Below are 26,795 nucleotides of genomic sequence, written 5' to 3' on the forward strand. Positions count from 1 at the left end.
TAAACACTTTTGTGTGTCCTTTTCTGGAAATCTCGCAGTCATGCCCAGTTCCACAGACAAAGACTAGAATTGACCTTCTGCAGGCCTTGCATGTGTAGGAAAAATAAAACCAGTGCTCTCAAGATCATGCTCTGCAATGAAGAGAAGAGAGGAGCTCAGCTTGGTAGATTATTGGTTTTGATTTGAAATTAGTGGGATGAAAGAAGGAGATGGGATTTTCTCCTGCCTGACCTGGAGGGCTGGACTGCTGGACTGCTGCTTTGCAGTACATCATTTCAAAACATAGCAGCTAAGTAGAGAAGATGGAGTAGAGAAAGAATCAATAGGTTGGGCTGTGCTGCTTTACTGTACAGTGTTAGAGATACTATAGAAAATCTAGTCTGGCCTGGTGTTGAGAGGCGCTAGACAAAAGAGATGGTTAAGGAAATGGTTAAGGTGATGTTAGTGGTGATATCGGGAGATTGTCATGTAGATTGCTTTGTCATTGTAGTAGTTATCTCAAGAGCTGCCCTTAGAGGAAAACAGACAGATTTTCAGCATTGCTGCCTGATTGCAGAATTAAAATTGTGTTCTTGTGAAAAGGTTCCTCTAAGTGGAAGGAACTTGTAACTCTTGTGTTAGAGACAGCAAACCTATTTATGTTAATTGTGCCAGAAGCAGTATTTGGCTTCCATTATCAGTACTAAAACCAGCTGCTGGCAATAGCTGTGTTACACATGAGCAGGCGAGGGTAAGGACTAAAGGTAAGGAGTGAAGAGACTAGCAAGACTTTATTTCTTATGAGTAAGCAAAAGTAAGCTCTGCTAGGTAGCTGGTAGGAGGGGCATAGGTGGAAAGCAGTGGTACACATAATGTTTTGTTGGTGCTATCATGTACTTAGATTGCTGGCAATAAATAGTTATTTTCATGCTAGTGAAAGTGAGATGCTGGAGTTGCAAGGCTGTACGATGTTACTGCATTAATTCCTGCAGTATTTACTGCATCTATTGAAATACTGAGAAATTCTGTTGGGTAAATACAGTTAAGAAAGCAAACTTCGCTGAAGACACCAAATTAGTCATATCAGACTAGCCTAAAGAGGGCAGTGGGGAACGGTGTTTGTAATGGATTGCACTCTATAAACCTACCTTAATCTGTGGGTTAGGTGAGAATTCAGGTGCAAGACCAACTAGTGATAGAGGAGTTGCAAAGTGATGTAATTTAATCATATTTCTGATCTGCTTCTCTGTAAAACCATTTTACCTGATATTTTTTCAATGAAAGTGCTGTAAAGGATCTTGCTTTCTTCTTTCAACTGGAGAAAAGATCTGCCTTGTTTCTCTAGCGTGCAAAGGGTAGGTAAAAACATTTGAACAGACGGCAGAAGAGATTTCTTTCTTGTATATGTCTTCAACTTTCATTCACATCTGTTGTTGGTAGAAACAGAAGTTCAAAAATTCTTATTAATAATTGGGTTGTGTTTGCTGATGTTTTTTTGGCAGCTTCGTACTTCTTTTTTTAGGCAAGTCCTTAGAACTGTTTAATTTTGGAGTTTTGGAAAGTACAGAACAGTATAAAAGCAAATGTTTGATGGTAGGGAAGTTAAGCAGTCTCCTGCACTTCAATTCTCCTCTCCTTGTTTTTTTTTTTTTTCCCTTTAAGATTGTTACAGCTTAAGGGCAAATATGAAAAATAGGAATTAATAATGAGATATGTATAATACTGTTGCACGAGTTACATTTTAATCCACTATATGTGTCAGTTGTGTTTTTTCTTCCCCTAGTTTTTTCCTGGCCTTGTCAGGAGTCAAGTTCTCAGTTGAACAGGTACCTGAATACAGTCATCCTTCGTTAAGGGTACTGTAAAACCAGTTAGCTTTGTCAGCATTTTAGTTTTGGAGTTGTATGGAGTAAAAAATAATTGCATTTTGTGTCATAGATGGCTAGAGTCACTTTGACTATGAAAGGACAGCATACAGATTGCAAAATAGCACATATGCCATCTATAACAAACAGCATGAATTATTTACATAGAATTTCTGTTTATCAGAAAATAAAGACTGGATTTCTTTAGTTTGAGTTTGTTTTTTTCTTTAGTTAGTTCTCTTCTTGTGAGGACACTGTACCTGAATATTGTTGGGAATACTATATGTTAAACGTGCTTCTGAGTGTTCAATTTTAGAAAAACAAGAAATAATGAAGTTGAAAAATATAAAGAGAAATTTGAGAATATGAGAAGGAAAGCTGTGAAATGTTGCTGATTTAATTCTTCCTGGGAAAAAAAGAAAATTGGAAGGGAAGAGAGAAATTTGGGAACATAAGTTAATCTCAAGTAGCTGCTGTAGAAAAAAAGGTGTTGGAAGTGGGGAGAATATACATGTAGATGTTGAAGGAGAAATTTTGAAGAAAAGCATTTTAAAAGAGAATATTTTCACTTTTATTTAATGGGTAATAGAATAATGTATGTAGTAAATTACTTTCACTTAAAGATGTCAGTTTCAATAAAAGTTGCTGTATTGAATAAATATTTCATTTTTTTTACTAGTTATTTATGCTCATTTTTATCTTCTTTAGGGCACATTATAAGTATACTACTGCACTTTTCTTTAGTATTGGAAATGGAATGCATGTCCTTTTATTACAGTCATCGATGGGGACTTAAATCGAAATGTAGAGGCTTCAGGTTTTTCATTAAAAGCTTCATCAGCCTGTTGTAGAAATCAGTTGTCCTGTGATATTTCTGTATCTTTATCATCACTAATGAGGGATATATGTGTTGTCTTTCTGTTTTGGTAGGATGTTTTTTAGGGATATCTTGATAAACTATCAATAGATGTGAGTTAACTTGTTGACATGAAATACACCCTGCTTTTATCTAGCTAGGCATACCAATTCAATGGTATATTTTGATCCAGTTTTGTATTGCAGTATCATGGGTATGTTTCTCCTCTCAAAAACATCAATTCCCCCTCTTATGCAGTGATTGTAAGTACGGCTGTTGTTTCATAGTTCTTTCTGTGTACAAAATGTAATGTTTAAATATCTTTCGTTGAAGACTGGAAGTTCAGTGATGGTGTCTGTGACAACACAACATCAAATAGCATATACAATGACCAAGAGTAATAGACTTTTTTTCTTTTGGAACAAACTCCTAACATTAGTTATATCTTTACTGTCATTTCCACTGTCTTGCATGAGGTACCATACTGTCTAAATTCCTATTAGATAAAAATAAAATGTAGTTAAAAATGTGTATCTTTTTGTGAATTTATTCACAACAAACATTGACTGAAAATTATAGCAACCTTTTAAGAGACTGTGAACTGTTTCCTTTCAAAGTCAGAACTAGAAGAACTCTTTCCCATTGCTTTAATCTATTTCCTAGAATGTGATTTTGCTTCTTTTGATATGAAAGTATTTAAATAAAAGTAGTTATTTCTAGTACATAATTGGACATTATTGGGGTGGGGCAGGGCAAAACACCTTTATTTTGTTCTAGTTAATGAGGTGCCATGGGAAAGGGTAAAAATGAATTCTAGAATGACATTTTTCCAAATATCAGATCTATTCTAGCAGATCACAGAGTTGTTTTTCTTTTTTTTTTTTTTTTTTTTTTTTTTCTCTGTACACACTGTTGCTGGAGCATTCTGGACATTGACAGTGTAGAAATGGTACTCTTTGGTTCTTCTCAGCTGATCTCTTTGGTTTTCCTTAGAGTGATTTCACATCTTTGTTGTATTTGCAAGCTTGTCTATGGAGAAACCTTTGGAAGTGTCTTATTTATATTCAGAAGTTCTTGTGCTGTAGAATGTCAACAGCCTATTGAACTTTGCTGTTATCTTGTTGTATTCAAATAAGCATGACTGCAGTCAATGCAAAATTTGGGATTTTGCATTGACTGTAGCATTAACCTGTATTTTATATTATCTAGACAAAAACAATGGAAACTGCAGAACTTGGTGAATTCTTGATGTGTGTTTTTGTGTGGCAAAATACTGTCATATGAATGAATGCCCCATGTGCTTGACCACATATATATTGTTTTTCTGGTTCACTTGTGTCATGTGGCTACCAGGGTGGGATAGTCTTATAGGAGTGCTGCTTGTATTCTCCGCTGTAAGAAGTGAATCTTTACTCACTTCCTTTTACTGTATATGTAATCCATTGTTTGAGGAAGCAAAATGTAAGAACAGCTGTGCAGGCTAAGGCAGATGATAATTTACTTAATTATCTGTATCTTAGAAATTCTTCTTTATGACTTATTTCTACCACCAAATCATAGCTCATGAATAGTACTCCTGTTTGCTGGTTTTGTGTTGTTTTTTTTGTTTGTTTGTTTGTTTTTTTTTGTTTTTTTTTTTTTCCTTTATAAGCATATGATATGAATGGGTAGGATAGTAAAAGTTCAGTTTGCTTGGAAGAAAAGATCAGAGCATACAGAATGTCACTCAGGAAATGCCTCAAAACATAATAGGATTTTTTCCATGCAGGTATAGCTTGCCTAAATAATGCTTCAATGCTGCATAGTAGATGACTTTGTAGAAAACCCAGGTGAGTTAGCTGAGTGATTGATATGGTGTAGTTGCCGTTTGATTGATATAAAGTCTTACATGGGTCAATTGTTGGGATAAGTAATTACTGTGTGAGTCTAATTCAAGATTATCTGTCTGATTATGCTGCAAAGTATGCAAAGTAAGTAGCTTGTTTGAGTTTAAAATTCTGTGATAGCAGTATTCAACAAGCATTTGAAATTACTAGTTTCACTTCTGTCGTATTTTCATGCCTTTGTTATTATCCACACTGCTGGAAAGCATTGCATTACAAACTGCAGATCTTTCTGATTTTGCTTTTTGAATGTATGTGTATGTTAAGTATATGCATACACTTGCATAACATGCATACTTAACATATGCTTTATATATATGCATAATTTCAACACAATTTAAGCTTGTGTACACTAGAAGAGCTAGAGCTAAACTTGGAGGTTTTGTGGATGTATATTTGTGAATCGTAAACTCTACTGAACAGGTGTTTTTGAGTGGATAGTGTTCTTTTAGTATATACTTGTCCTGTTAAACACTCCTTTGAGTCTTCCTTCTACCTCATTATTACTTGAGGTAGATATTAATAATAAGGTAGAAGGAAGACTCAAAGGAGTGACTTACATGAATTCTGTTAGAAATAGGGGATTGGGAGGGAAGCAAACGAAATAAATAATGCTTTCAGTGGTAATACAGATTCATACTTTTAAAAAAATGTGACTTAATGATTATTTGCCAGCAACAGTTTGTTCCTGTAACTGTAATAATGTCTGAACAAATATTTCGCTTTTTGAAGTTAAGTCTGATGTCTGGAAGGTTCAGAATATGCAAGAAAGGAGTCTTTGATTAAGCTTACGTTTCTTAATTTCTCAGTCTCTTCTTTAATGTCTGCTTAATGCATGCTGTCTGTCTTGCAGTAAATCCAGCCTACCTTCTAAGGACAAAAATACGAGTATTCTTATCAAGGAGACAAGAATTTAAATAAAAGAGCAAACAGAAAAAAAAAAAAAAAAAAACAGAAGCCCAGACTGGTTGAGTTTGTTTTACATGGTTATGGAAAACTATTTCTAAGTAAATTAGAAAAATGCACAAGCTGATTTTTAGTATATCACCTATGTGCTTTTATGTTCATGCATTATACATGCATAAAGTTTGATTACGCATATATACCTTCATATATATAAATCAAATCTGAAATACTTTGTGCATTCCTCTAAACTTGTGAGTAGTACTTCAAAACAATGTCATTATTTGAATATTGTGAAATTAGAATAACACATTCGCACTGAACTTGTGGATAAACGGTAGCATCTTATATAACAAATCATCCAAAGTAAGAAGGATCATTTATTGTGTTATGTTTCTGAAGAAAGTTTCTTGCACATTTCTGAATTCTGGCTTATCCTTATCTTGGAAGAAAATGAAGAATGATTATGAACCCCTAATTTTAGGTAAACATTAACTTTATTCTTTTTATTTAAAATGCCAGTGCAGTAGAATGGGTCTCTGCAGGGGAGTTAGTTATATTATAAAAATAAATAACTATGTTAGCATTTTGAGGTTTAATTATCAAATAAACACTGTTTTAAATAGAAACTAGTTCAGTGTACTTACATTTGAGTCTTAAAGTAACAGAAGTGACAGAACTGTTTGTAAAAAGGTGTTATTAATGAAATTTTCTGAGTATTTTTTTTCTGGCTTGTTAGTCAGTTTGAATTAATGGTATATGAGGAAAAATTTCAGAATGTCAGAATAAGGTTCCTGTATTTCCTTTCACTTCTCTTGATTTTGCTTTAATTTTTCCATTCTCTTTCATTCAAATTCATTCTTTTCCAGATTCTATGGAGTCCTATTAGAAAGTCTGTCATCTTGTATTTTCTTTGAATTCTACCATGGATTCTACTTTTTTCTTCATTTTTTTCCTTAATTTCTTTTTTTAACTTTTTGATTTTGTTATGAAAGAGTAAAATATCCCTCATGTCCCCCTACGCTGTTCACTAGACATTATCTGTTTCTGATTTGTTTTCAGTATTTGCTACATGTGCTAGCTGTACTGCATTGCCTTTCTCAGTATGCCAAATCAGTTCAAAGGTTTGTTCCTTCCTGAAAAATATTTTCACTTTGCAGTGCAGTGTTTTTCATTTTGTAATAAATGTGCCATATTAAGAACAAAGTTTGGATACAAGTACTGTTTGGAAGGATAAATGGATACCTGTATATGGAGGAATGATGTACACAAAACATTTGAGGGTTGGTGGTAGGAGAAAAAAGAGAATAAAAACATTTGCAAGAATGGTGAGGAGATGATGTGTAGAAAAGGAGTAGAGGTCTACACAAGAGAAGCAGAGATTTGCTGTAACTCAGAAGTTAAAGATCTCTGCTAAAAAGTAAAGGATGGAACGGATGAAGGCAAAGATATAATCCACAAAATGAAACTGTAATACATTTAATGACTAAGACTTTTTCTAAATACGTAGATTAATGTCACTGCACATCTTTCTGATGCCTTAGTATCAATGTAGCTCAATAGTGGCTTAAATGATAATAATGAAACAACTCCGACCATCATCAAATATGTGAAATTAGTGCTTTTTATATGTTTTAACTCCAGGAATACTGAAAAAATTGTTTTTAATGTTAAACTAGTTGTTAGATATTTCAGCGTAATGCCTAGGAGGACAGAGAAGAACATTTCTATCTCATGGTGAGGCTGGTGTTCAGAAACAGATTTTCAAAATTGCCCCATCTATCTGTGAGGATTGTGGATAGCTTGCTGGTACAGCGTGGAGGCTTTGGATACCATAGCACAGACACTGTAAAGCATTTAAGCAAGCTCTGCCTGCCCTTGCATAGCTTGCTTTGTGTTCATGGCTGCTACCTGCACTCTGTAGGTTTCTTCTGTAGGTGAATTACTTAGTGTTTTTTGGTGACATAGATAGTGTTAGTGCTATTGACATAGGTACTGTTTGTCCTTACTTTCACATGCTGGTTTAAAAGCGGTGGTTATTGGATCAGTTTCAGCTGTATTATTTGATGCATGTTAGTTTTTTTTTCTTAATATGTTTTTCTTCTTTTTTGTGTCTGACATTGTATGAAGCAGAATTAACCATTTGGAACTTGCACACCTTCTGAAGACATACTTCCTTCTGTTAACCATTTTTTAATGTTTCTGAATGTGTTTCATTTAGATAGTATATGAAAGAGAAAGCAGTTGTGTTTTTACCCTGAGGCAACAGCTTCTTCCACAGTTATTACAGCATTATTACTATGAAAATGATGTATATAAATGCTGTTTTGATTAGTGCAAGGGGCACAACAGTCTGTAGAATTAAAACATGCTCCTGAGGAAAAATGTGGAGTGCTGCTTTATGTATTAAAAACTGGAGATGCTTCAATGCGAACGTCTCAAAAATAAAAAGCAAGAACCTAACAAGAACTAAGAAAGTTCAAACTGTTTTTTCTAATGGTGTTGAGATTTTGCTGTATGGTAGTTGCCATTGTTTTCCTTACTTGAGCTTCAAATTCAATTAGATGTATTTTCTTTCATATTGTGATATAATTTTTCTGTCTTCCTCACTTGATTTTTTCTCTTCATGAATTTTGGAGAGTTTTCATCTCTATGTTGTGGCTGGATTTTTAGTGTGTTCAAAGTGCAAGCCAAAAACTATTTTTAATGTAATCCTCAACCACAAATATAATTTGTACAAATGACTGTCTTTGTCTAAGCTTCACTGGATGATTTCTGTTCATTTCTGAACTTAATGGATTTTTTTGTTCGGTAGCAGCAAATATTTAGTTCCCCATTACTGTGTTTTATGTTTATGGTGCAGTTTTGGGTATGGTTGTAGTAGTACTGAAACAAAAAGAATGCTATAAAATTACATAAAGTAGATTTTTACATAACTTAGGTCTCAAATGTTTTCAGTACATGCATGTTCTTTTTGTAATTGCTTCTTGTCTAGCAGATTTTTTTTTTTTTTTTCTTAATAGAGACTCTCAGGCCAGCAGCAAGAGATAAATAACTTAATTCAGAGAAAAACTGCTGTGGATGAAGAAAATGCCTGTTTGAAGAATGAATTCAGTAATTTGAAGCAGAAATTTAAAGATAAAAGCCAAGAACTTAAGGTATATTGACTTGTACTAGTTTTATAAGACTGTAGCTTTGAAGTAGTTCTTTAAGCAGTGTCAGCCTTTGTGGCACAGAAAGTGACAAGCTTGGAGAAAAAATTGCCTTAGGCCTTGCTATACCTTACCATTTGCTCACATATGAACTCCGAGGAAGATGCTTTAAAGCCAGGAATCCAAGCTTTATAACTTTCAGATAAATAGTTAATGATGGAAATGGAGCAAAGAAAGTAGGAGTGTGAAGATGTGGCTTCTTGTAATTAGATTCTGATGGGACTGGCATTATTAATTGATAAAGCCGAGGTCTGGGAGGATATGTCTGTGTGGGTCTCAAAAATAGCTGGGGACAGCATCAAAGGCAGCTTGATCAATTAATGGGCTCTTTGCAAATGTGTACTCATCAAAGCTGTCATCCAGCTAAAAAATATGACCCTTCCACCTGCATGAAAGAGGCCAATAAAAGTACACAGGTGACCTTGGCCATCAAATATAGAAGAAGCTGCTGTGAGGGTAAAACTGCACAGTTTATATTTGCTGATTAGTTCTCACTTTTTTTGTTTATCGGCCCTTGTGGTACTGTTCTACAGGACACTGAGGAGTGTGCACAGAAGAAAGAAGAGCAAAACAGACTGGTTATAAAAAGCCTGGAGGAGGAAAATAAGGGATTAAATGCTTGCTGTGCTGACCTGCTAAATGACCTGGAGAAACTGAGGAAGCAGGAGGTGCAATGGAAAGCAGAAAAATCTGGCAGTGATGCCAGAATAAAGGTATGAAGTGGAATGGATTCATGGATGTTATTTCAGAAATAACTTCTCCAGACATTTGCACTACAAGTTATTTTTTTTAAATAACAAGTTATGTATTCAAATCTACCAGTGGGGACTTGCATTCATTTACATTCCTTCACTTAAAACCCACAGCTTTTTAAAAATTGATGTTGCAAAGCAGGAATCTGACTTCAAATAGTCATCTTAAAATGTAATCATTAAAAAAAAAAAGATACTGTATTTTAAGTTAAAATATATATGAAATAATAAAAGCTTGAAAGTATTGTCCATTCACAATTTTTTCTCAGTATATTATTTACTTGCCTATAAGTTGGTTGCAGTAAACTTGATATTTGTTTTGGAAGAACACATTAAAACTTTAACAGCAGTTTTGAATAAATTGTGTTCTAAACTCAAGAGGGCTCCCCTCTGTGGAGGCCTTATTATTGAATATACTTACACTAAAAAGTTATTTCCATTGTTTACGATAAAAAGAAAAAGGAAATAATTGGATACATTGTACAGAATACTGTATCTCTTATTTAAATGTTACTTTGTCCTGTTAGAAGAAAATTGCCAATTCCTATTTAATTTCTTATTTAAAAAGAAAGTTGCAGAGTATCAGAGTTTTTTATATTGGCTTACATACATGTTAGTGGATTCTTTTATTAAAATGGCTATTGAATTCTTAAAACACTGTTTTCTTTTATGCTATCAATGTACATCACCTTCCAGCATATTAAATATAGCAAATGTGCAATCAGCATGTTGCCCGGAAACATCTTCTCAACTTCACCCCCTCCTGCTTCCCCAGCAATTTAATTGTTTTGTGACACATCTGATTCTTTTACTTATCAAAAACCTTTGTACAGAGTTTCATTTAGATTTTTTAACAGTAGAATTTAAGTGGAATGGTTGTGGTTAAAAGATTATGTGATTTTTCAGAACAGTGATTGGATTGCTGGCAGCTTGAGTGAAATGATTTAATGACCTAGAAGTGTTTTAACATATTTCAAATTGTTTAAAGTATTGCTTGTAATATCTGATAATTTATTGAAAATTATTGTTACCAACACCTCCAATAAAAACAATGAAAATTCCTAGTCTGCCTGTTCTTCTGGCTACTAGGGCTTGCTAAAAAGAGAAGAGTGCATCACAACCATATGATTTCAGCAATTGGAATAGGTAGTGTTGGTGTTTTGTATTGGGATGACAATGAAGTTAAGATAGTGTGGCAGAAGAAACTTCATGAAAAAAGTGCTTCCTGAGCAAACCAGGAATGACATGCAGCTGGATCTCTGCTCAAAATCAAGAAAGAGCTAATTGGGGAACTAATAATTAGTGGCAAGCCATGGTAGTAGTGGACATGAAGTTATGAATCTCAAGAGCCTGAGAAGATAAAGAGAGGACAGTAGTACAGTACAGAGCTAGAATTAAGGAGTAGGCTTTTCAGCTTGGAAATAGCTGGAAATACGTGGAAATCCCCTGAGCCCTAAGAGCTCAGGAAAAGCTGTCAAGACTTTAAAGACAGCCTCTTCCAAGCCCAGGTGTCTTCCACTGTCATACTCTGGAAAACAGGTGACTGAAAACATGTGGCTGCATCTGGAATGCAGCTTGACTAAGCAGAACTCATCACCAAATGCTAGTGGATGGCAGGAAAATAAAAAACTGTGCAGGCATTGAGTGCTGCATAGGATGAATTCAGAAACATTGCGTGGGCACATAGGAGAAGTGGTAGCCCTTCTGGTGTTGAGGCTTGCAAGTGAGTACAGTTATTAAAAGTAATTTTTTGCACTACTGAAACTGTGAACAAGGAAAATGTAGGCCTTTTCCTGAGAGGAAGTATGGAATAGTGGCAGGAAGCAATAGATAAACCTTACGATATAGGCAGAGTTACAGAAGTACCTATCAGCAGTGGATTAAAGTGGGAGATAGTAAAGAGTACTTGACTTATACTTGATAACCATGGGATCAGCTGAACTGCTTCCAAGGCTGCTGAAAAGATTAATTCATGTCAGAAGTTGTGGAAATTATGGGAAGTCTCCAATAAAAAGCCAAGTGAACCAAGACCAAAGATGGGTCAGCCTCACTTCAGTCCTTAGGGGTACTACAGAGCAAGTCTTATTGGAATCAATTTCTGGGCACATAATTGAGAAAACAATTATAAGCAATCAGCATGGATTTACCTAAGTCATTCTTGAACAACCCCATTATCTTTTGTGATTAAAATAATTGCATCTGTGAACAACAGAACAGCAGTGAATGTGATTGACCTTAACTTTAGCAAGATTTTTTTTTGCATTGTCTTGCCATTTTCTTATACAGTCTAAGATATTACAGTTGGATGGATGAGTAACAGCATGTTAAAAAACAAACACAAGTTTTTGAATACTTGAATTCAAAGGGCTGTGGCTAATAATGGTGGGTGGTAATAAGTGGCATAATGCAGTATTAAACTTGGACCTATCTTGACTAATGTCTTCATTAGTGACTTGGAGGAGGAAATAGCAGGCATGTTTGTCAGGTTTGCAGAAACCTGAGGTGAGCAGTTGTATGGGAACTGCTGAGTCACGGCCTGAACCTCTGATTGATCACTTGAGCCGAGCAATGAGTCAGCCACGGGAGCACAGGTGAAGGCAATTCTCCTGTGCTGCTGGAAGGGGCAGAGCTTCTAGACCCATATGAGAGTTGACTACCAGTGGAGAAGGATCTCTTTCTGGAGACCCTCCTCTGGAGTTTTACAGTGAGTCCAGGGCACGGGTAAGCATTCTATCTATTCTCTTTTGTATAATAACCTGATTAGCCAAACTCTGGTATATTCTGTAATTATAGCATCTGTACATTCATTGATTATATAGCAGTTGATGTGCTTGAGGATACGGCTGCTCTGGAGACCTTTACAGAAATGTGCTGCTCGTGAGGACTTGTGTGTGTGCAAGGCTGTGGGCTCTTGACGGTACGGAACCATGTTGGAGCTGTGCTTGGAGAGCTGCAGCCTGTGGGACACCCATACAGAACAAGCTGGGGAAGGATGATGTCCTGTGGGAGGGACCCTGTATGGAGTAGTGGCAGAGTAACCATGGGGGAGCTCGAGAAATGGAGTGTTAAACACTGACTGCAGCCTCCATTCCCCTATGGTTCTCAGAGAGGGGAAGTAGAGAAGAGTAGATGAGGAAAGTGGTTTCAGTTTACTCTTAGATTTCACAGCTCTGGTCCCTTAGCAATTGGCAGTAAATTACATGAATCTCCCTTATCTCCAAGGCCAAGCTGGATGGGGGCTTTGAGCAACCTCTTCTATAAGGAAGTGTCCCTGGCTTTTGCAGAGGGCTTGGAACTAGTTGACTGTGAAGGTCCCTTCCAGTTGAAACCATTCCAGGATGGTATGATTATGCTGTGTCTGTTTCGTCCATGATGGTAACTGAGAAGTGATTGCCTTGTCTTTATTTCAACTCATGAGCTGTGTTTTGTTTTGTATTTTTTTTTTTTTTCATATTTGCTTCCCCTGTCTTGAGGAAGAGTGAGAGGGTGGCCTAGTAGAGCTTAGCTGCCCATCTGAGTTAAACCACCATGTTCTGTGATCTTGATGCCACCACTTGCACCTTTTTTTCCTATGTGAGGTTACACAAGTGACTGTACACCTTTTGGTAGTGGACTGTTTAGGTGAAGTTGGTTATCTCACAGGGTATTTGGAAGGCTTAAAAAGCGTATTAAAAATGCTACCTACAAGAGGGATTTTTTATGATTTTTAAACGGTACATACCCAAAAAGTGTTGTATGTCACTTTTGCAGACTTACTACTAGAAACAGAACTGGGGGTCTGAAATTCAAGTCGTAAAAGCAGAGAGGAAAAAACAAACCTGCTATGTCTTGATTGTCCATTTAATTTAAATTTTTAAAAAGTGCAGACTGGCAGATTTTAAGGGAAGGTGACCTAAAAGACAGTAGAATTGCATACTGTTCTGTTATTTTCTAGTTGGCAAGGTACCTGATGTCTGAAGGTTAAAGCTTTTAAAGACACAGTGAGAGTTGTTCTCTTTTAAAATGAAGCATACTGAGAAACAGATATCTCTGTCAAGAGGAGTCTGGAATTTTAGTTCCTCTGAATAATTAGTTTTGTTAAGATGGGAACTTGAAAAAATGTTCTCAGTTTTGTCAATTCAGAACAAGAAAAAAAAAAAAGAAAACAAAGAAACTGTGTTTAAAAACAACTTCCCTTGCTGTGTTTGAAGCTACAAGTAAAACCTTAGTTTTAATTCAACTTGAGTTCAAAACCTATGCAAAACTGTGCTTCTCCATGCCTTATCTACATGTATTTCCTTTCATGTTTTATTATTATTATTATTTTTTTAATTCATCTTGACTTTGAATTTTTGGAGTTTATTCTTCAGTATGAAGTAAATGAAATGCTTATGTAATGTTTTGCCTTATTGTTCTGCTGTATATCTTCATTTTAGTTTAGTTAGGGTCTTCACTTCTCGTGGGTAGAAGTGAGTAAGAAGTAGACTTAATTTTCATGCTTTGCTTTCGGTACAGTTATGTAGAAGCATCATATCCTTTACTGTTGCTTTTATTTTTCTCAGAAACATGCATTTTCTTCCCCATGAAATAGAATCATAGAATCACAAGGTTGGAAGTGACCTATAAGATCATCTAGTCCAACCGTCTTCTCATCACCATCACCAGCACAAGCATTAAATATAACTGAGCTACTAGGTATTTTGACTAACTGCATTTTTAAAAGCATTTAATTTAGTATATTTTGTAGTATTTTAAAATTTTGGTTGTTATCAGTCAAAATGTACAATTCAAATTAATTTGAAAATCAATTTTAGGAGAATTCACATTTCAGTATGCCTGCTTACACAATTAAACTACTTTCTCAAGTACTGTATCAACTAAAAGGCAATTAGTGAATTCAGGTAATTAAAGAAAATATTTAGGAATTGAACGTAGGAAGTTTAGAGGATTTGATAGTCTTGAATTCCTGACTGGTGCACAAAGATTATACTGAATGCTTCACTATATGATATTACAGTATTTTTCTGTTTCATGGTATGCTGTTTTTAATTTCTACAATTGTATAGCTTTATATAGTTGTATTTCACACAAAATCAGTTTCTACCTATTCTTTGTATCTTATCCTGCAGTGGATGATGCGAACTTGAGAATTGGTGAGATCAGATTTTTTTCATTTAACTTATACCAGAAGTTCTGCAACTTGTTAGTGCAGTATAGATGATACACAGACAGCATTTTTTCACAGAAAATGTGAGCTACTTTAAATAAACTTTAAAATTTCAAGTTGGCAATATTCATTTCACATAAGCCACAACTTCTTACCAGTGTGATAAAAACAATACTCAGGAGAAACCATAAATTATCTGATTTATTACATTGTTAGCCTTATTAGACTTTATCACGTGTTGATAGAATGAACTTTCTCCTGTCATTCTAAATCTATTCTCTGAAAACAGTAAATTTTGTTATCCAGCCTTTAAGATTGAATGGTGACTGCTCAGTGGAAGAAACCAGGTGTAATAACCTGAGAGTTATCATGAAACACAGTTTTTTCTATTTCATTTATTCATTGCTATTTCTCCAAATTAAGGTTACTATTTTTAACAGGATGTAATGATTAGTGTCAAAATTCAACAAATTTGATTGTAGTGCACTTCTGATACATCCAGATATGTAACTTCTGTGCTGTTTTAAATGCGGAAATTAATTATTCACTGGTTTTAAGTGAATAATGTCAGGGAACTACATTTCAGCATTTCAGAATAGTTTGATATTTGAGATATCATTGGTGAAAGGGAAATATGAGCAATTCTTTATTTCTTTAATTAAGCCTATATTTAAGTGGAAGATTTGGAACACTGTCCTACTAGGAGATACTTGTTTTAATTTATATACAAATCCAAGAATACTTGCCATACTGAGAATAAGTAATTATGAGTAGTGTAATAATGAAGTAGGGCTAAAGGCATTGACACACTCTGAAACTCTGATCTAGATAGTGATGTACTGTATCTGTTTCCATTCTTGCCTCAAAACACCCTGGGAGAATCATAACATCATAGAATAGAATCACACAATAATCATACAAACTTCTTAGATTCTAAAGTGCTATTCTAAGCACCTAGATTTCCAGAGAACTCTAGTTAAGATCACCATGTAGAGACATGTTATTCTTGTTTTGTTGAGCTAACTTGCTCTGCACGTCTGTATTTCCAGGATATATCTTCATACTGTGCTAACTTCCACAGTTAGGCTTTCAGTAAAAAAGGAGTTATGACTTCGTTTTCAATGAGCAATTCTATTTTTTTTTCCCTTGTTTACCATTTCTTTTTCTGAATTAGAAGTGCAAAATCAGAATATCTGAGTCTGACAAGGAATCTCACAAAAAATTATATCCAGGATTCTTATTCCTGTGTTAAATACTGTATGATCTTTGGAGAATTTTAAACAATAAAAATACAGCTGTTTTTGTAAGTAGTAACTTTTTTTCCTGTTTGATACCAATGCAAAAAGCACTGTTTGATCAGTAGTTAAATACTGTTGTATTACTTTGCAAGTTGCAATTCTATTCTGCAACAAATGAGTTAGGTGAAACTTCTTAGAGTATGTGTCCACCTAAAATTTGACGTGCCTTTTTTCCTGAATATCACATTTTCTAAGTATGCACACATCCATGTATATGTATTTATATTTGCTTAGGACACAATAATTATATATGTGTATGTATCTGCACATACATATGCCTAGACACATAGATAATATTCATAATTTTTAGTAATTTCAACTCTTTCCTATATGTTACTTTTAATATATTCTAAATGTTTCCTTTGCAGACGTTGGAAACCAATTTAACAGATGCAAGAGAGCAACTGAAAGAGTTAAGCAGTAAATGCAGTAACTTGTCATCTCAGCTAGCTGTGAACCAGAAAGAACTCACCCAAAAAGAATGTGATATGAACAGGATTAAGTGAGTATTTCATGGTTTGAAACTTAATTTGAACTCTGAATCTTATCAAGCAGTGCATTTTCATAGCATACTTTTCCACAAAATGTAAAATGTCTGAATGCGTAGCAATAAATACAAACTCTTTAATACTAATACTGGGCTTGAGAATGACCAATCTCCACTATAAGTAACAAAATGTAAGTGACGTAATCATTTAAATGGAGGCGGCAAATGCCCTAAAGATAGAAAAAAAAATAAGCCTGTCTTTAACTTTTTAATTGGAGTAAAATCTGATAGAATCAGCAAGAATCTACATAAGCCTGCGCTAAAAATTTGAAGTGAAATGATTTAAGCTTTATTCTAAGTCTTAAACATCTCATTTTTACACTGGAATTAGAAGATAAATGTCACATTTTTTGAGATATGGAAAAGAATGGAAGGAAGGAATGAGTATATTAATTCACTAGAATACAGAAGCCCTCAAAACGATGTAGAGGAAAGAAGTCAGGTTGGTACCTTTAAGTGGATTGAGAGGAAGTTGTACATTCTTCTCTTCAGTATTCCCTCAAGCTGTGCTTGAATTGCTGCAGTTGGGGTGCAGCTCATTTGTATGAATGTTCTACTTTTTAAATGGAGATATGTTTACAGTAAGGAGTCAGTATTAATCTTTCTGTAAACAACTAGAAACATGATCTTTGATGCCTCTGAAGTACATGATCTTCTACTATTTATTTAAGATTACTGGAAGAAGTGTTATCTAGTTATTTTCATATTTAAAAGACTAAGCGGTTGAGTTCTCAATTTTCAAACTTTCAAAAAAGTTCTAAAATGCTAATGTGGAAGTGATTAGGTAAATATTTACAGTGTTTCAAGCAAAATCTCCTTAGGTTACTTTAATCTTTTGGGTCTGAAATGAATTATTTCTGCTCTTCTGTTTTGACGTTCAAAAATACTATTTTTGAAAGCAAGCTTTTCCCTGTGATTTGAATTCATTTAGGTTTCTGTAATTTTTTTATTTCTCATTGTATACATCGTGAGATTCTACTCTAGGAAAGTCGGTTGTTTTTTTTGTTGCTTTTTAATAGTCTCTGCTATCAGTAGACAGTAGAGATTATGATTTAAACACTTCTCTGTGTATCATTATGTGTTTGTTGGGGAAAAGGCCTACATATTTTCAACTTTTGTGCTTAGCTGTAAGAATATTCTGTTTTCACTTAGTGTTGCTGGTGGAAAATTTTTGCTTACATTTGCATTTATTTGGTGTGTACAGTATGCAACATTTTTTTTACCTGTACTTACATTTGTATATATATGTCCCACTTGTATGTGTGAATATACACATCTAATTATGTACACATCTATAAAGAATATGTTTTAGTTGTACGTGTGAGATATGTGAATATAGGCATATATATTTGTAGTGCCTATCATGACCTAATTTAATCCAATTTGTAATTTTTAATTATTTATTCTGTTCCATGCACATGTAGGGGTATCATTTTAAGTTGCAATTGACAATCTTAACCTGCAGTAACAGGCAGGTGTTCCTTCTGTGGAGTGCTTAGTAGTTGATTTGAGTAAGCATGTTAGTAGATATTTTGGTCAGAAATTCATTTTATCTTGTAACTATTTTTCTGATTATCATGATGTTGATTTTATATACTGCTCGAGAAGACTTTCCAGGATAGTGTCCTGGGATATTTAAGTTTGAGAATCTCTAATGAATGAGATTCCACAACCTTTCTGGGTAGCCTGTTCCAGTGTTTGATCTCTGTTTACAAGATAAAAACATTCTTCCTAGTTTGATTTTGTGATTTTGTTCTTTCTCTCTTTTCCCATCTCTGAGAAGAATCTGACTGCATCTTCTTTATACCCACCCATCATATATTCATAGATACTATTAGTATTTATGAAGATCTGATTGGAGAACCTGTGCACAGTTAACAGCATCTCTGTTGTAACTGCAGTGCAAAATGGTGCATTTTCTAGTATATGTTCACCATCTTGGAGATGATACTTAAGTGTACGTTAGATTTCCAACCAAACAAGATGTGACAAGTGCTAATATATGTCTCTATTTCAGTGATTGTGCTTATGAACAGAAACAAATTAATATATATGAAGTACATATTGCAGTTGTACTTCTGTTTTGATTCACAGAGTCCTTGCTGCATTTCTACCATGGCTTTTTTTGAGATGCTACTTTATATCTCATTGAAAACAGTAAGACTTGAATACTGTAAAGTAAGCATGTCCATTTTTGTGTGTGTGTATGACGTTGTCTAGATGACTCTGTGGTTGCAGTTCTGTAATTATTCAGATGATGTACTACTTAGCAAAGGCATCAGTGTATTATGTAGTGTTGTGTTTTTTTTAAAGTACCCTAAATGAGAATAGTTGCTTTCTCATTCTGTGATTTCTCAGGAATTCACACAACAGTTGTTACTGATGCTTATCTTTTGTTACAGTAATCTTTGGGCACATCCAACAATATTATCCAAATGTAATGATAATTGATAATTCTTGTTAATTATAGGCAAAGAGAATTCACCTATATTTTGGAGTTCACCAAGTGAGGGTATTAGATGTTGTTGTTGTTGTTATTATTATTATCCTTTGAGGGTATTAGTATTATAACAAAACTTAGTTGGAGGGATAAATTTATAAAGTTTTCATTTCACGATTGTAAATATTCCAAGTTTTTAATTACGTTTTATAGCCTATGGTTTCACTAGAACTCAATTACTACTAATATGTTTGTAGAACTTTAACTGTTATGTGGGTTGCTCTGAAAATAATGTATCCTATTTATTTAATTATTTAATGTATCCTGTTTATTTAATGACAACAAAGATCACAATGTTATTTAATAGAGCAAATTCTCAGCTACAAAACAAGATTTTTTTCACACAGTCACCATCATGACAACATTAGCTATGCACTTTTGACAATAATGAAATAAAGTCTGCGTGCTGTGCTCCTAAAAATCTTTATGGCTGTGTGGAACATGGCTAGACTTCCATGTCTCTGCCATGGCTGAAACTCACCAGCCACCGCCTTACTGTGTTCACGCCCACTGTTTAATTTCCAGACATATTCAGCAAGTGTGAGTGACTGTCAGTGGCTGCCATTTTAACTGCATGGAGGAATTCAATTCCACACCTTTACTTCATATGCGCTTCCATGTCAGATGCCATTTTGTCAGACAGTAAGAAAATGTGATGGAAGATTAGTGGGAAGGTTCAGTCTCCACTTCCGTACCATCAACATCTGCCTCTGACATTATGGGACAACTAATAAAATAGGAGGCATTACTTTCAAAACAGACATTGTGTAATGCAGTACACACCAAACTCTCTTTATTTATGGTCTTTAAGATTTGCTGTTATCACAGACAAAACCAGTTTGTCAGAAGATGTACTTCATATGTCCAAGATGTAGATGCATTTCAGGAAAGAGAATTATATTACATACATGCAAATTTAGAAAAGCTTTTATCTTTATTTTCTGTCAGTTCTCGTTTAAAAAAAAAAACAAAACACTTCACAGTCTGTGTGTTTTACAAATATTTTACGTTTTGACACTTAACAGCTAAAGAGTTAAGTAAATATTGACTAGAAAGTGTTGATGCAGTAATGAAAATCCATTTATTTCAGAGCAGTTAGAGCCTTAGAAAGAAATTGAAAGACGTTCCCTTTTGAAAATTAATTGTTCTGTAGATATTTTACGAAAGTATATGGTAAATATTTTATCTGTAACTTCTGTTGTTTATAAGGCAATTGGCAGAAAAAAAATAAAAATAAGGACCTTGTTATCTTCAATAAAACTATTTGAACACAGTTGTTTAATAGAGATTATTGTTGTCCGTTTCTTAATTTCTCTCTATTGCTTGCTTTGCACAGGAAGGAGTTACAGGAGCTGCAGAATCTTTACAAACAAAACATTGCACATATGGTACAGCAGGCTCAACTGATACAGCAGCTTCAGACTCTTAATACTGACACACAAAAAGTGCTGAAGGAACAGGAAGATGTGCACACAACTGAAGCAATATCATATCAAAAAGTATGTTTTACGATCACAAGGTTCATATTACTATCCATAGAAATGAATAGTACAATAAGGAATGAAAGCACTGTGTAGGGGTGTGTCCTTTGGAACTCAGGACCTTTGTTTACTAAATGTGTTTGTTGGAGTAACAGGGTTTCTTGGCCTAATTACATTCCAGCAGCTATGGTCTCTTCTGTGTATTGAATTAATGATTTACTTACATCTGAACAGATATAGAAGAAGTGAGAAGCATATCAGCTTCTCTGTATATCTAGATTTTTTTTTTAGCTTCTCTCCTAGAGGCTTCAATTAGGTTTTTAAAACAGTCTCAAGAGTTAAATTTACTCTGCATAGCGGTTTTGCCAGTACAGCAGTTGGGGAAAGTTTCCTGTGAAAAATATTTTGCTAGTGTAAGTTACTTTCCTATGGAAAATTGATAGGTATGCTGGCACTGCCAGAGGCCAAGCCTCTTCTAACCTAGGCTTAGCTCAGAATTCATTGCTGGTTCAGAAAGCTGGCTCACAGCAGAACTTAAGGCTTCTGCTTACTTGGTGATAAAAGGAAAGTAAGAATATTGTAATACTGAAGACAAGCCAGTGATTTCAACTCACAGATAACCCTAAAATCTTTTTTTTTTTTTTTTTTTAGAATGTCTGAATTCATTTCTCTCTCCTAACATAGAGGAGTGATAGGAGTAAGGTTTACATCTTAAGCTGGGAGAAGACAACCCAAGTATTCTGATAAATGACTGTGTGATACGGGTGGACAGACTGTCTTTTTGCATTTCTCAAAACATTTAAGATGCCTTGAAAAAATCTTTTTTTCTTTTTTTTTTTTTTAAATAAAAATATGCCCCAAGAAAGTGAGCTCCTTAAATCAGAGCATAATAGATCTTCTAATTTGTTTGTCAAATTCAGTCAACAGAACTTTGGAGCAGAAAAGTTTTTTCCTTTACCATAACATCCTGTTATATACTTCTGACTAGTAAACTGTACAAAATATCAAACTATAATTTCTTCAAAGGACCATGTAGTTCCCAAGTGGTAAGGTCTTCTGAAGTCACAGGAGGCATTTGGAAAATTCAATGTCTATAAAAATGATTCAAATGCCTGTTTTTTCATTGAATGAGAAAGGCGAACAGTTGTCGACAAATGTGTATTCTGTTTGTTTTCTGTGTGTTATTAATATGCTGGCTGCAACAGCTAGATAAGGATGTGTTAGCTACTCCATAGACATTCACGAAGGAATATTTTCTAACTGCTCCAAATGGCATCGAGCCTATCAGCAGGTACATCCTATGATATATTGTCCCTTACAGCAAGATCAATGACCTCTTTGTTAATGGTCAGATAGGCAGTACATGCTATAGCTGAGGCAGTGTGGCTGGCTCACGTACTCCAAGTTCATTGTAGCAGTCTGCCATTTAGGAACAACTGCTCTTTGCACCGATGTTGATGTGGGTAGTATGAAGCAATAGACTGAGTGAAGAAAATATCTTTATGTTTAACCGAGATCAAGGTCATGAACTTGCACTGGATTATGTATAAATCCACTGAGGACTACAGTTCTCTTCCAAGTCAAGCTATAGTGGGCAACGTATACATGTGAAGATCTGTAATCTGTTTCATCAGCTTACATTGACTTGACGTACGGATACCTTTTCCTTTTCTTTTCCTTTTCTTTTTTAAATTTATTTTAATGCAGACTTTAAGGGTGCCATGTTCTACAATAACTCTTTCATGTTATAACATCTATGGAAACAAACTGATATCTGTTTCATATTACAGCTATAGTTCTCATTGTCAAGGATAGGGAATATTTTTCTGAAATGCATAGCATCTGGTTTAGTGGTCCCACGTACTCAGGGGACTTCATTCCTGTGCTGGATTTAATGAGACTCAATAGATTTGTCCTCACTGACGATTTCAAGGTGGAGATACTTCAATCAATAATAAGGATAATAAGACAAGAAGAGATTCTGAACTCCTTAGCTGGCTTATCACAGTTTTCTGGAATTTACAATTTAGGGCCTTTGTTTGTATAACGCAGTACTTTCTCTTGATCTTGATGTAGCCGTAAGGTTATATGTTAATTGTGCTGATTAAAAATCTCTTTGTGAAAAGCCCTTTTAGTGAGATGGAAATATCATTATTTGTTGTTAAATAGGAAATGATAATTAGTGCACTGAAACTTAGCCCCTGAAACAACAAATAAGAATATTGTGGTTTTGGTACAAGTAGGTACATACAATGAAGAAAAGCAATGCTCAGTGGTAGATTTTTGGGTAAATACAAAAACAGTAAGATTTTTTCAGTTGTGAGGCATCACAAAAATTTGCATCAAGTCTATTGAAGGTAGATGAAAAGAATATAGCATCAGATGCATTTTCAGATGTTGTATTTAATTTTCTGCCTGCAGTTGACTTTGCCAGTCCTTTTCATGCAGTTAGTCTAGGGATATAGTTTGCTTTCCTTTAAGTCCAAGAAATTGTAATCAGAATGTGAAGTTACTGGCTTTGCTAGCTTAAGGTTAAATTTCACCACTAACAGTCTTTTTCAGGACTGCAGGAACATTTAAACATAGTTATAAAAAATCATATCTATGTACTTATTCAAGTAGCATTGAATCCACAAAATAAAAACTAAAACCAAAAACATATAAATATTAGTAATAACGGTTTCTTCCATGAGTTGGAAGTTAAATGTACTAAAGGTTACATCATTGGTAAGTGAATGATCATCTTGTTAGTTGACTTTCTAGGTGAAAGCTTTCAGGAACTTAAATCTTTATTTATGATCACATTGCATTTTAGTTCCAGCTATTACACTGTTTTCTGGTGTTCAGAGGTTTGTTGATTAGGTTATTCTATTTATTTATTCTGTACCAAACTCTACTAGTATTGTTTCCTTACTATCAAGTGGGTTTTATGATAAGATCACAGAATCATAGAATCACAGAACTGTTGGGGTTGGAAGGGACCTCCAGAGATCATCGAGTCCAACCCCCCTGCCAAAGCAGGTTCCCTACAGCAGGTCGCACAGGTAGGCATCCAGGCAGGTCTTGAACATCTCCAGAGAAGGAGACTCCACCACCTCCCGGGCAGCCTGTTCCAGTGCTCCGTCACCTCACTGTAAAGAAGTTCTTGCACACATTCGTGCGGAACTTCCTATGCTGCAGTTTCTGGCCGTTTCCCCTTGTCCTTCTCCATTCACCACTGAAAAGAGTCCGGCCTCGCCATTCTGCCCCCCACACCTTAGATATTTATAGACACTTTCAACCTGCTAAAAGTGAAGAAATTCTGTATAGACTATAAATTTGTCATGATGATGCTAAACTCTGCACTCACGGGTAATATTCTTAATATTTGAAAAATCCTGTGTGGAGTGTACAAGAAAAGACATACAAAGAAAAATCTTAAAATTAAACTTATTGAAGTTTTTTTTATAGTAGCTACTTTGATTTAGATTAATTATATTTTAATATTGCTGAGTTTTTTTGACTAATCAGATTGGGCTCACAATGAAGGTTTTAAAACTGCACTGTTAACGTTTTCCTGCATTAACCAATTTGATGTCCATTACAACCCTGCTGAATATCCACTCCAGTCTGTGCAGAGAAGATAGCTTATGTTTCTGAGATTGAAGTCTTATGTTATGGAGTATAATTTTTGTTGATTTAGGTCAGTTGCCCTGGCTGTATTCTCAACCTTTCTCTTGCTCTCTGCAGCCTGCTGATCTTCAGGGTCAGGTTGAGAGGTGCTGTAGAGCCAGCCTTGATGCTGTGCAGCACTGCTTGTCGGTAGCCAAAATAGTGCTGTGAAATTGACAGCACCAGACAGGCCTCTCTGAAGAAAGTGAATTCTATCCCAGGCAGACCTGGGATAGTACAGTGCATAGTACATATGCAGTGTACACTGTACTGCATAGTACAGTCCAGTGAATGTTCTGTGTGTAATCTGGAGTGCCTCTTCAGTTTCATCCAAGAACTCCTCCAGCTGGTTTCTGTCCTTATTTTCCTGGAATTCTCCTTCAATACTGTGATCTAGTGACATGACTGTCTAGTGACAGTACCATAATAGTTTCCCTTGTAGTATTACTTTGTCTTAATTTAGACTTTTTTTTTTCCATTTATTTCTTAACTTCATGTCCAGTATTACTAACTAGTAATTTGCTAACTAAAAGTTAGCATTTGTTTCCTCAGGTCTCTGCAGTGATGTGCAGTATTTGAAGGGGTGAACATTTTGTTAAGTGTTTAATGTAAGATAATATTTTATACATGTCATATATATATATAGTTTTATTGTTTTATATAATTGTTTTATCATTTTATATAATTGATTACTGTTGCATTTTAATGAGCAGATGTATTCAAGTGTTTTAGATCCTCACAGGGATATACTTTTGAAAGAAATCTCTTAGCTATCCTCACTTTCTGTACTTTAGTTGATATCACAGAAAAATCTGTGAGTGTTCACTAAATAATCCTTTGACTAAACAGAACTGGAAAATGTGTTGCAGCTGTTAATTGCATTCAGTCTAAACCTAGTTTAAAATAAGTCCTGCATACTTCTATAATGCATTCATCATTTCTGCCAAATGTTTCACAGTTTTTTTTTCAGTTGCACTATGACTGTGGCTAATATACTGTCTGGTAAGTTACATGGGTGAACTACCTAGTTTTATTAGCTTTTATTGGGATTTCTCAGCCTTTGACCTGATCTAACTTGCAATCACGTGTATTTAATGGCTAATGCCATTTTTCTATGTTGTATGTGTATATTTATAAGGAAGGACTTTAAATCTTTTCTTCTGCCCTATAAACAGAAATATTTTTATATCTTGTCTTGGGGATTGAACAATTTTCTCATCAAATCTCACATCTTATTAACAATCGTGAGGTGCAACTACTTACTTTTTAAGTGCATGTTTCACTCTTTTCTCTGAAAATTACTTGTTCTGATATAAATAATGTATAGTATTTTTGTCTTCTTTTTTTCTAGTCAATGTTCTTTCTCTGATCCTCTAGTCTTTTACACATTGTCACCTCTACACATGAATTTCTTCATTTTTTTAAATGGTTGACCTATTTGACCATAGTGTTCAATTTTGTATGTTCAAGAATGCACTTATTGCTGCGTGGCTCTGGTGTTTCTTCCAAACTAATTGCAAAATGAGCAGAAAATACCTGTATAATCCTATACCAAAGCTTAAGCATTTATTAAATCCACAAAACGATGATGGCAATAAATGAGAAGACTAGGAGCTAACCTGAAATCTGAACACTTATCTCTGAGCGGTAGATAAACCTATTTATTTTTATTTAATTTTAATTTTGAAATTTCCTGGTGTTAAACACTTTCTGTTTAATCTCACTCCTGTAAGCTAGTGCATTGATGTTATTTGAAAAAATGCATATAACTCAGTGTAAAAAGAGTAAAAATTGTGTGAATTCTGTGCACATCTCTTTTAGCTAGTTTTATACTTCAAATCTCTGTGTTTGGTTATTGTTGTTTTCAAAGCAGGGGAGATTGGAAAAGTTTATGCAAGTAAAAAGATATGCTATTAGTCTTGTTCTGACTCATACTTACTACCAAAATTATGCATTGGCTACACTGGGGGGATGTGGCTGCCAGCTGAAAAAAAGCATCATATTTTTGATGTTCTCCATTCATCTTACTAGGATGCTACCTTTCAGATACTGTAATTATGACCACTTAAGTGCTGCTAGACATAAAACCAGCAAATTGTCATTTCAGTATGATCTAGCTAATGAGCTTATATAGCTATTGCTGGAAGTAATTGTGTCTTGATGTTCCATACATTTGGAAAGACATTATCTAAAAATGCATGTTTTTGATAAATAAACTGTTTATTTTCCTATGAAATACTTACTTATTTCCACAATCAATTGCCTAATCGTGAACTTCAGTTTCCAGAGATGATGAAACTATCTTAAATAATAAGAAAAATTCAGTAGGCATAGAAATTTCAATGTAAAGTTCCATTTTTTTAAGGCTGAAAATTATCAATGTATCTGGGCATAGAATTAATTTTGCCTAGGAGACATGATTTCTAATCTGTTTTGGGAATAGGCAAGATGTAATTACTTTGTCCTTTGGGAGTCATTAGGAGTAGAAGATGATAGGAAGAAGGAAAGGAATGAGGTTCATTGTTTCCAAATCTCCTACAGAGCGATAGGTAGACAGTTTCCAAATGTGATAGATTCTTTTTCCAAAGGGTTTTAATCCTGTGCTGTGTAAGCTGACAACAAAGTGTATCATTCAAGTAAAGGCAACAAGACAAAGACTAAAATGAAGAGTAAAGTAACGTTTTTAGTTGTGAAACAACTGCCATTAAAAAATATGGATAGC

At 34.7% G+C, this 26,795-nt stretch overlaps 1 protein-coding gene across 1 annotated transcript in view; it reads left to right on the plus strand.

Annotated features, from left to right (window-relative positions):
- CNTLN (centlein) overlaps window positions 1–26,795 on the plus strand; it is a 184,743-nt gene that overhangs the window by 37,862 nt on the left and 120,086 nt on the right. The window contains exons 5-8 of the mRNA XM_042877561.1: window positions 8,510–8,644; window positions 9,232–9,411; window positions 16,263–16,396; window positions 20,278–20,440. Of these exons, the coding sequence (XP_042733495.1) occupies window positions 8,510–8,644; window positions 9,232–9,411; window positions 16,263–16,396; window positions 20,278–20,440 (612 nt within the window). The remainder of the gene's footprint in view (window positions 1–8,509; window positions 8,645–9,231; window positions 9,412–16,262; window positions 16,397–20,277; window positions 20,441–26,795) is intronic.

The sequence above is a fragment of the Lagopus leucura genome, unplaced genomic scaffold, assembly GCF_019238085.1.
Source record: "Lagopus leucura isolate 7727_CA_CO unplaced genomic scaffold, USGS_WTPT01 Super-Scaffold_100018, whole genome shotgun sequence".
NCBI lineage: Eukaryota > Metazoa > Chordata > Aves > Galliformes > Phasianidae > Lagopus > Lagopus leucura.